The sequence below is a fragment of the Sycon ciliatum genome, chromosome 13 (assembly GCF_964019385.1).
Source record: "Sycon ciliatum chromosome 13, ocSycCili1.1, whole genome shotgun sequence".
Lineage (NCBI taxonomy): Eukaryota > Metazoa > Porifera > Calcarea > Leucosolenida > Sycettidae > Sycon > Sycon ciliatum.
The window spans coordinates 6,392,487-6,406,660 of NC_088655.1; the positions used below are offsets into that span (position 1 = coordinate 6,392,487).

General features: G+C 52.1%; 1 protein-coding gene and 1 long non-coding RNA gene across 2 annotated transcripts in view; one reads left to right on the forward strand and one right to left on the reverse strand.

Moving 5' to 3' along the window:
• The first annotated feature begins 9,606 nt into the window (after positions 1-9,606).
• Positions 9,607-10,797, forward strand: LOC135829110 (uncharacterized). Its single transcript, XM_065341516.1, has one exon. It carries the CDS (start codon positions 9,607-9,609, stop codon positions 10,795-10,797), a length of 1,191 nt encoding a protein of 396 aa, XP_065197588.1.
• A 1,694-nt stretch (positions 10,798-12,491) lies between these two features.
• LOC135829386 (uncharacterized) overlaps positions 12,492-14,174 on the reverse strand; it is an 88,165-nt gene continuing 86,482 nt past the window's right edge. Inside the window, exon 3 of the long non-coding RNA XR_010555807.1 lies at positions 12,492-12,591. This is a non-coding gene — a long non-coding RNA (uncharacterized LOC135829386). The remainder of the gene's footprint in view (positions 12,592-14,174) is intronic.

The following is a 14,174-nucleotide window of genomic DNA, read 5'->3' on the forward strand; positions in this document are numbered from 1 at the left end:
CTGCAGTTCGTCGCAGGAGAAGTGCGCCTGCCTATCAAGGAGACGCACGCTTGGTTGGATTCGATGACGATGCTACAGTGGACCGCCGGCCAACCCCATCGCTGGCTAACGTACGTCGCCAACCGGGTCAGCGAAATCCAGGACGTATCCAACGGCCTCGGAATGGAGTGGCATCACTGTCCAGGCAGCGACAACCCGGCCGACCTGGCAAGTCGTGGTGCGACACTGAAGGAGCTGCATCAATCGAGCTGGCAGCATGGTCCCGCCTGGCCAATATGACCAACAGTAGAGTGCACCGAAGAAGAGTCGCTACCAGTGAAGGTGAATGTCGTCACCGCCAGCTTGGAGCCCGAGCAGCAATTATCAACAGAACAATAACTAATTTCCTCGAGTCGAGCAACGTCTTCTCCACAAGACAGTTTGGATTTCGCCATGGCCATCGTGTAGCCGACCTCCTTTCCAGCCTCCACCATCGGTGGCTGCATACAGCCAGGGAGAAAGACGCAGCACGCATACTCGCCATTGACAAAGCCGGCGCGTTTGATCGCGTATCACACCCCGGTGTGCTACACAAGTCCAACGTTTACAGCCTACGTGGGCAACTGCACCAGTGGCTCAGCAGCTACCTCAGTGAATGCTACCATCAAATGGTCATTTGTGGCCAGACATCCTCAAGGCTCCCAATTCAGGCTGGAGTCCCCCAGGGCAGTATTCTTGGTCCGAATCTCTTCCTCATATACGTGAACGACTGCAAGGACCACCTACCAGCCGGTGCTGACCTAGCCTCATTCGCAGACGACACTACACTGCATGCCAACATTACCCCCACCATCCAACAAGATACCACCCAAGTTTTCCAGCTAGCAGTCAACACCATCTCCCTCTGGGGTCAAGAATGGAAGATAGATATTTGAACAAGCCAAATCCCAAGCACTGACTGTCAGCGTCCACCGCACCCAATGGAACATGCCACAGATTGATTTCAACGGATCTAACCTGAGGGAACAAGTGGAGCTCAAAATCTTGGGCGTCAGTTTTGATGGTCAGCTTACCTTCCGGCGCCACCTTTGTACCGTAGCCCTCCCGGCAACACAGCGACTCGGCGTTTTGTGTTAGGCTTTCCACCTTTTAGAGGCGCCCGGTTGCATCCAAGCTTACAATGCTTTTGTGCGCCCAGTGATGGAGTACTGCCCCATCATCTGGATTTAAGAAGCCCGATCCCATCTTGCAAGACTCGACCGTGTGCAAGCCCACTATTCAATTTTTTGCCTTTGCCTGTGAGCTGTGTTCATTGTAAATAAAATAAAAAATTGTCACACTCGCTGACTGTATAAGGTCTGGTTACGTTGGCGGACAGTTGGTCATAACTCGGAACATTTTGTCCTACGCTATTTTCACAATGAATTATGATCAGCAATGTAGTGACAAAACCGGGTCAAAGCAGAATAGCTAAAAACAACGATGATTAATACGTGACCAATATACATCATGCATATACATACGTCATTGTTCGTGCTCTCATTTGCTTGTGCCGCTATAATACCTTGTTGATGCGGAAGGAGACAATGTACGGGAGAAGGTGTGTCACAACATGAAGAGAAGGCACGGAAGTTTACTCGCAAAAAAAGTATTTACCTGCGTAATTCTTCTTTCTGCTCATAAAAACGAGCATGCATCATGGATAATCTGACTTACATTATTCTTTCGTTCCAACGAATGTCCGGAAGTGAGAAGACATTCTACTACGGAAACATGACCTTTCCGTGCTGCATCATGTAATGGTGTGTTACCACCCTGGAAGTAGCAGCAAAATTAAAGACAAGACATGTACACACATACCCACAGCCACACACATGTTGATGCACACGCACACATGCATGCACAACTCTTGGTGCGTCTAGGTGGCTATGATGTCGAGACCCTAGGTCGGCGGAGCTCCCTAAACCTCACCACCACTGCCACGATTCAGGTTGTGCGTGCTTCCCCTAGCTGCATCTCATGTTTGGCATTAAGTGGTCTTTGTAAAAAAAAAAAAAAAAAAAAAAAAACACAAAACACTCATGCATGCATGCACACACACACACACACACACACACACACACACACCACACACACACACACACACACACACACACACACACACACACACACACACACACACACACACACACACACACACACACACACACACACACACACACACACACACACACACACACACACACACACACACACACACATCCAAAAACACACACATAAACACACACACACAAACACACACACACACATACACACATACACACACATTAACTACAACACGCAGCAACTTGCGGTACGGGGAGTGCTGGCCATCGGAGGGAGAGGCTACGGAGAGAAATGCGTAGACACGGCCGAAGCAGAATGTTGGTGGAGCCAAGTATGTACGAGAGAGGATTCAGGGTCAGCCGGGTTGACACTGCCAGAACAGAAAGTTGGCGGAGCCAAGCTTCTACAAGAGTCTGCGGCCGAGGGACGGCCCTGAGTAGCTGGAAATAAGCGCGGGCAACACCCCATCAACCCTTTCACTGCTGGCCTAGTTTCATCAGGTTATTTCCTTTAACATGCCTAAATATGCATGGAGGAAAAATCTTTGGCCAGCATTTTAAGGTTATGCTAACTCTCTAGTCTCAAAAGTCCATTTATTGCAGGGCATCATTTTTAGGCAAACTCCGAAGATTATGCCAGCATGATCTGCCAAGGGCTACCTGTGGCTCTTTAAACAAGGGTTAACATCCCATTGCACACACAATATAGAAGACAAGGTTTAGGCTAGACTGGAATTCATGTGGGGAAATGCCATCCCACGCCATCCCTGCGGCAGGAGCACGAGCAGGAGCAAGAGCAGGATCTGGAGAGTGTTGCAGCAGCTTCTCCGACTCCCCAGATCCCGGACCGGAGCAGGAATGACGATTTGCGCCAGTTTGTGCGGCAGGAAGTACATTCCGCCGTCACCGTTGCCTTGTCGGAGGCGATCGCTCCAATGCTGGTCACCATCACTGCCCCTGGATCCGCTGGAACTCAGCCTTCGGCGGAGTCTTCCAACGCTGGTAATCTCTCCGTTCCCCAGACTATACGAGAGAAAATATTGAAGGGTGACTTTGTAGATTTCACCCAGCTGCCGCCCGATACTATCGCCACCTCGTATTCTGCCCCACGCCAGCTTCAGCTGCAGTTCAGCAGTGGCGGCCAGCCTCTGGAGGTGGTGGAAGGTGGAGCTGCCCAGCCCGTTCGTCGACGCGTCCACGACTTGCCGACATGGCTGGAGGCATGGACTCTCTTCATGAACGTTCTGTGTTCTGCTAACCCGTCCCGCCTACAGGAGATGCTCTCATACCAAGCCACCATTGTTGCAGCCAACAGGCAATACTATCCGGAGGCTTGGCTATCGTACGACACCCAGTTTTGCTCTGCCATTTCTGCTCAGCCAGGCAAGCGCTTTGACGTCATCGACATCAATCTGTGGCAAATGTCCGTGACTAGCCGATCAAGGCCCACATGTGAGTCCTGCCGCCTCGTCCATCCCGGAGGCGGCCAGTGTCCCTTTCGTCCGCAACGTAACAACCAGCAAGCCTTCAATGGAGTCCGTACGGTGTCTAATGGCCAACCGATCTGCCGGAACTTCAACGCTGGGCGTTGCAGTCTCAGCACGTGCAAGTACGCCCATGTCTGCAACCGCTGCGGGTCCAAGGACCACAACGGGTCTAAGTGCGGTAGGCGCCAGTAACTCTGCTGCTTTGGCTGCAGCTCCCGCGATTGTACATATTTCTCCCTGCCCTTCACGTTCTACTGATTTCACAAGCGCATGTCCTGCTGTCCACAGACCCCTCTCTGTTTCTCGCTTCGAATCACTGCTCCGTAACCACCCTGACAGTTCATTGGCTTCGTATGTTATTAACGGCCTCCGCTGCGGCTTTGACATTGGCTTTACCGGCAACTGCATAACTAACCAGCACTCGTCCAACCTCTCATCAGCATTCCAGCACTCTGCATTTGTGTCTGCACAGCTCACCGCTTCCTGCAACGCCGGCTACACGGCTGGCCCATTTGACTCGCCCCCATTCCCATTTATGTACTGCTCTGGCATTGGCGCCGTTCCGAAAAAGAATGGCAAGCTACGCTTGATACACCACCTGTCCAGCCCTGCCGGCTCCAGCGTTAACGACGGGATCCCTGCCGAGCCTTTCTCTTTGCAGTACATCAGCATTGATGAAGCCATTAACATCATTATGTCCTCCCCGTCTCCTACCTATCTCTCTAAACTCCACGTGAAGAGCGCTTTCCATCAAATACCTGTCCGCCCACAGGATTGGCATCTCCTCGGCATCCTTTGGCAGGGGAAGTACTATTACGACCGTGTCTTGCCATTTGGGCTCCGCTCTAGCCCGGCGGTTTTTGATGCCGTGGCAGCCACCATCGAATGGATAATGCACCACGAATTCTCCATCCCTAATTTGCTGCATTTCCTGGACGACTACTTGTGCGTGAGCGTGGGCCAGGCAGTGGCAAATCGGCAGCTGGCCATTCTTCTCCGTGCATTCTCATACCTCGGAGTCCCGCTCGCGCCTGCGAAGGTGGAAGGCCCGTCTCGTACCCTAACATTCCTGGGCATTATCCTGGATTGTGAGAAGATGGAAGCCCGGCTCCCTGACGACAAATTGGCTGACATCAAGCGCCTGTTGACTGCAGCGAGCATCAACCCCACCATGTCTCAGCGCGAACTCGAATCTCTTCTGGGGAAACTCTCCTTCGCTGCAAGAGTCATCGTACCCGGCCGGACATTTATGCGGCGCCTGTGGTCTATTTGCAGTCGCTACCAGCAGCCTCACTACCGCATCAGTTTGACTACCGAGTGCCAGGAAGATATCCAATGGTGGCTACGGCTCCTGGAACAATGGAACGGAAAATCATTCTTCCTGTTCCCAGATTGGACACCATCTCCAGACTTGGAGCTGTTCACTGATGCCAGTGGCACCCTGGGCTGAGGCGCATTCAACAGCGGCTGCTGGCTTCAAGGGACCTGGTCGCCTGAGCAACTCGCTCACAGCATTGAGTGGAAGGAGCTCTAAGCGTTGGTCACAGCGTGCAGCACGTGGGGCAAGGAATGGCGCCAGCTTCGTATCACAATGCACTGTGACAACAAGGCCGTGGTAGATTGCATCCGCTCCGGCACATCCAAGTCACCGCCAGTGATGACCCTGATCAAGGAGCTGTTCTTTGTGTGCGCCCGCTTCAATTTCACCGTCACTGCTACTCACATTGCTGGCCAGTCTAACTGCATTGCCGATTCGCTGTCTCGTTTCCGCATGGAGGAATTCCAGCGTCTCGCCCCAGCTGCTCAAGCACAACCAGACCGAGCAGTGCTGCCATTCCAGTCGATGTCGATGCCTTGACATACAGGTACCGATTGCCATTGCTAAATTGCCGTATTGAGAACCTGCGTTGGATTTCATCCATCTCGTGCTTTAATCACTTGTTCTTAGCTCTCGTGCATTGGTGGTGAACGCTTGCTGGGGTGCCGTGTGCTGGTTTTCTGGGAACAGCTTCCTTCAACTGGTTGCTTTGCTGCTACTATCTCTGCTTAAAATTGCATACTATTGGTCGGCTGTTTGCGACGCCAATCAGTAGTCATTGCACCCGGTCGCGGGTACTATTGCCGCTCAAGCATGAGCGATTGCTTTGGCCGTTTGCAACGCCAATTGCTTCACCCTGGTTGGCTGTTTGCAACGTCGATCAGGGAACTTTGCACCCGGTCGCGGGTACTGCTGCGCCTCAGTCGTGAGCGATCACTTTGGCTGTTTGCAACGCCAATCGCTTCACCAGTTGATCGAAACCAGCACACTGGTGTACCCCAATCATCCTCGTGCGGTGTTGTGAGAATACGTGGGTATGCATGCAGCTTTGCTCTGTGACTTTCCATTGCACGTAGTCACTTGGCTCTCCCATTTCCTATACACTGCTCTGATGCATTCGGGTGCAAGCGCTAAATGTTGGGTTAGCTTTTGGGCTAACCCTAGTTAGCGATAAGACCGATGCGCTGCTCTCTATCGCATGCTAGCTGCGACTGAGCTGGCTTTACACGTGCACGCAACTGCTGCGCATGCGCGCCCAGATCGCCTTGGGTAGCTCTTGCTGCGCTGACTTTGGCTTGCGCTTTCCTTTGCAGTGTCACTGAGCAGCACCCGGAATTTGTTTGCCACCCACCCTCCAATTCCCACATTATATAGGTGGGAACAGCTTCCTTCAACTGGTTGCTTTGCTGCTACTATCTCTGCTTAAAATTGCATACTATTGGTCGGCTGTTTGCGACGCCAATCAGTAGTCATTGCACCCGGTCGCGGGTACTATTGCCGCTCAAGCATGAGCGATTGCTTTGGCCGTTTGCAACGCCAATTGCTTCACCCTGGTTGGCTGTTTGCAACGTCGATCAGGGAACTTTGCACCCGGTCGCGGGTACTGCTGCGCCTCAGTCGTGAGCGATCACTTTGGCTGTTTGCAACGCCAATCGCTTCACCAGTTGATCGAAACCAGCACACTGGTGTACCCCAATCATCCTCGTGCGGTGTTGTGAGAATACGTGGGTATGCATGCAGCTTTGCTCTGTGACTTTCCATTGCATGTAGTCACTTGGCTCTCCCATTTCCTATACACTGCTCTGATGCATCCGGGTGCAAGCGCTAATAATAATTTTCACCTTTCTGTAGCGCATCCTATCGATCACAGCTTTTCTGCTCTGCAGCATTGTTCTTCGAGATTCTGAGCTTTCTGTTTGTCTTTTTCTTTATCATCATCCTGAATGGCACAAGTGAAGTAGGCATTCCCGCTTGCATGGCGATAGTGCGTATAATAATAATAAATAATGATAATAATAATCCACAGTCTCCGTCATCCTGGTGTTCGTGCTACCCGTTTTTGCTCGCTTTGTTTGGCCATCTATGCAGAAGGATGTTGCCACTTGGACCAAGGCCTGCGACTCGTGCCAGCGAACTAAGGTCCAGCGTCATACCCACTCTGCTATTGGTAGCTTTCCTGTGCCGGCTCAGCGTTTTGATTCCATCCACATCGATGTCGTTGGTCCTCTTCCTTCATGCAACGGAAATCGTTATCTCTTGACGTGCATTGATCGATTCACCCGGTGGCCTGAGGCGTTTCCAATCCCCGGTGCCACTGCATCCACTGTTGCGTCTGCCTTAGCTTCAGGCTGGATTGCCCGGTTTGGTGTACCTTGTTCTCTTGTCACAGATCGTGGTGCTCATTTTCAGTCGGCCCTCTGGAACAGTTTGATGAAGCTACTGGGATACCAGCGTAAGCGCAATACCGCCTACCATCCCCAGTGCAATGGTTTAATTGAGCGATTCCATCGGCATGTCAAGTCATCACTCCGGACTCTCTCTCTGACTCAACTCACTGGCTAGAAGCGCTACCGCTTATTCTGCTCAGCATCCGGACATCGACAAAGCCTGATAGCAACTGTTCAACGTCAGAACTGGTCTACGGTACAACGCTGCGCCTTCCTGGTGAATTCTTCCCATCTAGTTCCCTGACTCCTGCCAGCGACCGCAGTGATTACGCATCTCATCTGTCTACCTTCCTGCGGCAGATCCGTCCTCTTCCCGTCCGTACTAGCATGAATCCTGTCTATCTGCCCCGCGATTTGGACACAGCCGCTGAAGTGTATTTGCGCCGTGACGCAGTTCGGCTACCACTCCAACCGCCGTATGATGGTCCTTTCCCCGTGGTCAAGCGCACTCCCAAGTACTTCACTCAGCGTATCAATGGTATGGACCAGACTGTCTCTGTTGATCGTGTTAAGCCTGCGCATTTGCTTGATTGACTTGCTGCGCTGGGCATCATCCGCTTTCCGCTACTAGTTTTTCATACTGTACTTCTTTCCTGTATTTTTTGATTTCTTATCATTCCCTTGATTGTTCCCGCACTCGTTCTCTGGGTGGGAATACTGTGGCAGTACGACTCTAGACTCGAACCTTGGGCATATAATTTAATACTTATCATGAAATCGCATCAGCAACTTTAATTTCCCTTTTCTATATTCGTCATGCATGTTTCTTATTCCTCATGCTTGTACATTTGGTTTGTGTCCTATCCTGTATCATGTTATCCTTTCACCCATTCACGACATAGTCCTTCCCCTGCCTGTCGCCATGTATAGACGGTACGTGACCTCACACTACCCCCGTGCTACGCACGATTCCATGCTCTGCTGGGCATGGCCTCCCTGACTCTTCACTATGATTATCTACACTCATCTGTCTGTAAAATAAACCACTTCCTTATGTCAGTGCATGGCACAACATGGTGTCAGAAGTTAGTCAACCAGGTCTACACTTCGAGTAGAAATGGCCAAGCTCGCGCCGCCTGCAGACTTTGATTTCTCCATTCCAGATGCCTTGCCGGCTTTGAAACGCAGGTTTGTGGGATATTGCCTCGCCTCAGAGCTCAACGCGAAAGACGAGAAAGCACAAATCTCTACGTTGCTTTACTGGCTGGCCCCAGAGGCCGAAACTGTCCTCGATCAACTGGTATTTGACGCCTTTGGAGACGAGGACAAGCATGACAAGGTCATGACGAAGCTGGACGCTTACTTTACGCCAGCACTGAACGTGTTTCACCAGAGGACCATTTTCCAACAGTGCGTCTATCTTCCAGGAGAGTCCGTGAAAGAATTTGTTCGGAAACTTCACGCCGTAGCGAAATTCTGTGACTTCGGTGACCAGAAGGACAACAGAATTCGAGATCGCCTCGTGGCTCACCTTCTGGATCGTCAAGTCGCCAAGGAGCTGCAGCAGATTGAGCCCACAAAACTCACCCTCACGGATGCAGTTCTCAGGGCCAAGCAGGCCAAGAAAATCTCCGGAGACGTTGCAGCACAAGCCACCAGGCCGCAAGTCAATGCTGCATCCCACTTTGGAGGAAAGCAGCAAGATGCAAGGAGTCGTCTCCAGCGCAGTGACATTCCATCGAAGCCTGCCTTAACGCCGTCCATGCAGAGGAAGAGCGGCACTACATCTTCAACAAGTCCGTGGTGTGGCCACGCTGGTTCGCACAAGAGCAACCGTTCTGCGTGTCCTGCATCTGGTCGCAAGTGTAATTCATGCGGAAAGAAGGGCCACTTCGCCGCCGTCTGTCTTTCCACTCCAGCAACCACGCGTGGTGCCAGAGCTGTCGGAAATGAATCCTTGCATCCCCGTCGCCACTCATGGGTGTTGTGGTAGAGCTGTCATCCAACACCAGTCCTTCCCAGTCAACTGACCTGGTCAGTAAGTCGGCCTGTTTGCTCGACAAATTTGATATTCAAGATCGACACAGGTGCTGATGTATCGTGTATCATGCACTCCACTAACAGAATCTCGAACAATGCCCTGTACTCACACCATCCAGTACCAAACTCCTTGGTCCATCTGGTGCACCTCTATCCATCAAGGGTCAGTTCACTGCAGACACCATGCACAAGAGTGAACAGTTCTCTGTGGAGATCGGAAGGAACAGCACTACGAGGTCGGCCTGCTCTGGAAGTCGGCGGAGCGTCCAGCCGACAACTATGCGCAGACCATGGCAACGGCGTTGCGACTTATGGCAAGGCTCGACCGCAACGGCCGGCGGGCGCTGTATGACGACGTCCTTCTGTGCGAGTACGGTGAGCTAGGCGCGATCGAGCTTGAGCCGGACCCGTCGACGGCGGGATACTACATGCCGCATCATGCAGTATTCAAGGCCGAATCCACGACGACGAAGACGCGCGTCGTTTTCAATGCGTCCGCGTCACAGGCCGGCTGCGAGTCGTTGAACGCTCTGCTGGACCCGGGCCCGTCGTTACTACCGAGCTTGGCAGGCTTGCTGATTCCGTTCCGGGAACAGCCGGTCGCCGTGCAAACCGACATCAGGAAGGCCTTCGATATGATCGGTATGAAGGAGGCCGACCGGCGCTATCTCCGATTTCTGTGGAGCGATGCGTCAGGCAAGATGCAGGTCTGGCGACTGGCGAGGGTGCCGTTCGGGGTGAATTGTTCACCGTTGCTGCTCACAGCAGTGCTGCGGACGCACCTGGAGTTCACGCTGGAGCATGCCACGCCGACCGAGGCAGACGTCTTTGGCCGGTTGCGCGACAGTCTGTACGTCGATGACTGCATCGCCAGCGTGCAAACGAATGACGCGGCACGCCAGTTCAAGAAGATCGGCACCGCGTGCCTGGAGACAGCGGGCATGGATCTGCGGAAGTGGAAGTGCAATGTTTCGCTTGCAGATGACGAGGTGCAGTCGAGCGGCAAGGTGCTCGGTCTCTGCTGGAATGGCGAAGAGGATTCGCTTCGCATTCCGGTGCCTCCAGACTGTGACGATCCGACGACAAAGCGCCAGCTGCTGCACTGCGTAGCCAGCCTGTACGACCCTCTCGGGTTCGCGTCGCCGTACGTCCTGCAGGGAGAGCTGTTCCTCAAGGAGCTATGGCAGGAGGCTGTCGCGTGGGATGACCAGGTGGCTGCAAGCATGCAGGTGTTGATCTGGCGATGGTGGGGAGAGAGGACAGCTCTGCAGCACCAGCCACTGCCGCGCTACCTCAGCTGCAGCACCGAAGCAGTGATACATCTGTTTGTCGACGCCTCTGAGAGCGGGTTCGGCTGCTGTATCTACGCCATGTGGCCCAGAGTCAGCGAGCTGATCTTCAGCAAAGCCAAGGTTGCTCCGATGAAGCAGCAGACCTTGGCACTGATGGAGCTGCAGGCAGCATTTGTCGGCAGTCGCTAGCTGCAGTTCGTCGCAGGAGAAGTGCGCCTGCCTATCAAGGAGACGCACGCTTGGTTGGATTCGATGACGATGCTACAGTGGACCGCCGGCCAACCCCATCGCTGGCTAACGTACGTCGCCAACCGGGTCAGCGAAATCCAGGACGTATCCAACGGCCTCGGAATGGAGTGGCATCACTGTCCAGGCAGCGACAACCCGCCCGACCTGGCAAGTCGTGGTGCGACACTGAAGGAGCTGCATCAATCGAGCTGGCAGCATGGTCCCGCCTGGCCAATATGACCAACAGTAGAGTGCACCGAAGAAGAGTCGCTACCAGTGAAGGTGAATGTCGTCACCGCCAGCTTGGAGCCCGAGCAGCAATTATCAACAGAACAATAACTAATTTCCTCGAGTCGAGCAACGTCTTCTCCACAAGACAGTTTGGATTTCGCCATGGCCATCGTGTAGCCGACCTCCTTTCCAGCCTCCACCATCGGTGGCTGCATACAGCCAGGGAGAAAGACGCAGCACGCATACTCGCCATTGACAAAGCCGGCGCGTTTGATCGCGTATCACACCCCGGTGTGCTACACAAGTCCAACGTTTACAGCCTACGTGGGCAACTGCACCAGTGGCTCAGCAGCTACCTCAGTGAATGCTACCATCAAATGGTCATTTGTGGCCAGACATCCTCAAGGCTCCCAATTCAGGCTGGAGTCCCCCAGGGCAGTATTCTTGGTCCGAATCTCTTCCTCATATACGTGAACGACTGCAAGGACCACCTACCAGCCGGTGCTGACCTAGCCTCATTCGCAGACGACACTACACTGCATGCCAACATTACCCCCACCATCCAACAAGATACCACCCAAGTTTTCCAGCTAGCAGTCAACACCATCTCCCTCTGGGGTCAAGAATGGAAGATAGATATTTGAACAAGCCAAATCCCAAGCACTGACTGTCAGCGTCCACCGCACCCAATGGAACATGCCACAGATTGATTTCAACGGATCTAACCTGAGGGAACAAGTGGAGCTCAAAATCTTGGGCGTCAGTTTTGATGGTCAGCTTACCTTCCGGCGCCACCTTTGTACCGTAGCCCTCCCGGCAACACAGCGACTCGGCGTTTTGTGTTAGGCTTTCCACCTTTTAGAGGCGCCCGGTTGCATCCAAGCTTACAATGCTTTTGTGCGCCCAGTGATGGAGTACTGCCCCATCATCTGGATTTAAGAAGCCCGATCCCATCTTGCAAGACTCGACCGTGTGCAAGCCCACTATTCAATTTTTTGCCTTTGCCTGTGAGCTGTGTTCATTGTAAATAAAATAAAAAATTGTCACACTCGCTGACTGTATAAGGTCTGGTTACGTTGGCGGACAGTTGGTCATAACTCGGAACATTTTGTCCTACGCTATTTTCACAATGAATTATGATCAGCAATGTAGTGACAAAACCGGGTCAAAGCAGAATAGCTAAAAACAACGATGATTAATACGTGACCAATATACATCATGCATATACATACGTCATTGTTCGTGCTCTCATTTGCTTGTGCCGCTATAATACCTTGTTGATGCGGAAGGAGACAATGTACGGGAGAAGGTGTGTCACAACATGAAGAGAAGGCACGGAAGTTTACTCGCAAAAAAAGTATTTACCTGCGTAATTCTTCTTTCTGCTCATAAAAACGAGCATGCATCATGGATAATCTGACTTACATTATTCTTTCGTTCCAACGAATGTCCGGAAGTGAGAAGACATTCTACTACGGAAACATGACCTTTCCGTGCTGCATCATGTAATGGTGTGTTACCACCCTGGAAGTAGCAGCAAAATTAAAGACAAGACATGTACACACATACCCACAGCCACACACATGTTGATGCACACGCACACATGCATGCACAACTCTTGGTGCGTCTAGGTGGCTATGATGTCGAGACCCTAGGTCGGCGGAGCTCCCTAAACCTCACCACCACTGCCACGATTCAGGTTGTGCGTGCTTCCCCTAGCTGCATCTCATGTTTGGCATTAAGTGGTCTTTGTAAAAAAAAAAAAAAAAAAAAAAAAACACAAAACACTCATGCATGCATGCACACACACACACACACACACACACACACACACACACACACACACACACACACACACACACACACACACACACACACACACACACACACACACACACACACACACACACACACACACACACACACACACACACACACACACACACACACACACACACACACACACACACACACACACACACACACACACACACACACACACACACACACACACACACACACACACACACACACACACACACACACACACACACACACACACACACACACACACACACACACACACACACACACACACACACACACACACACACACACACACACACACACACACACACACACACACACACACACACACACACACACACACACACACACACACACACACACACACACACACACACACACACACACACACACACACACACACACACACACACACACACACACACACACACACACACACACACACACACACACACACACACACACACACACACACACACACACACACACACACACACACACACACACACACACACACACACACACACACACACACACACACACACACACACACACACACACACACACACACACACACACACACACACACACACACACACACACACACACACACACACACACACACACACACACACACACACACACACACACACACACACACACACACACACACACACACACACACACACACACACACACACACACACACACACACACACACACACACACACACACACACACACACACACACACACACACACACACACACACACACACACACACACACACACACACACACACACACACACACACACACACACACACACACACACACACACACACACACACACACACACACACACACACACACACACACACACACACACACACACACACACACACACACACACACACACACACACACACACACACACACACACACACACACACACACACACACACACACACACACACACACACACACACACACACACACACACACACACACACACACACACACACACACACACACACACACACACACACACACACACACACACACATCCAAAAACACACACATAAACACACACACACAAACACACACACACATACACACATACACACACATTAACTACAACACGCAGCAACTTGCGGTACGGGGAGTGCTGGCCATCGGAGGGAGAGGCTACGGAGAGAAATGCGTAGACACGGCCGAAGCAGAATGTTGGTGGAGCCAAGTATGTACGAGAGAGGATTCAGGGTCAGCCGGGTTGACACTG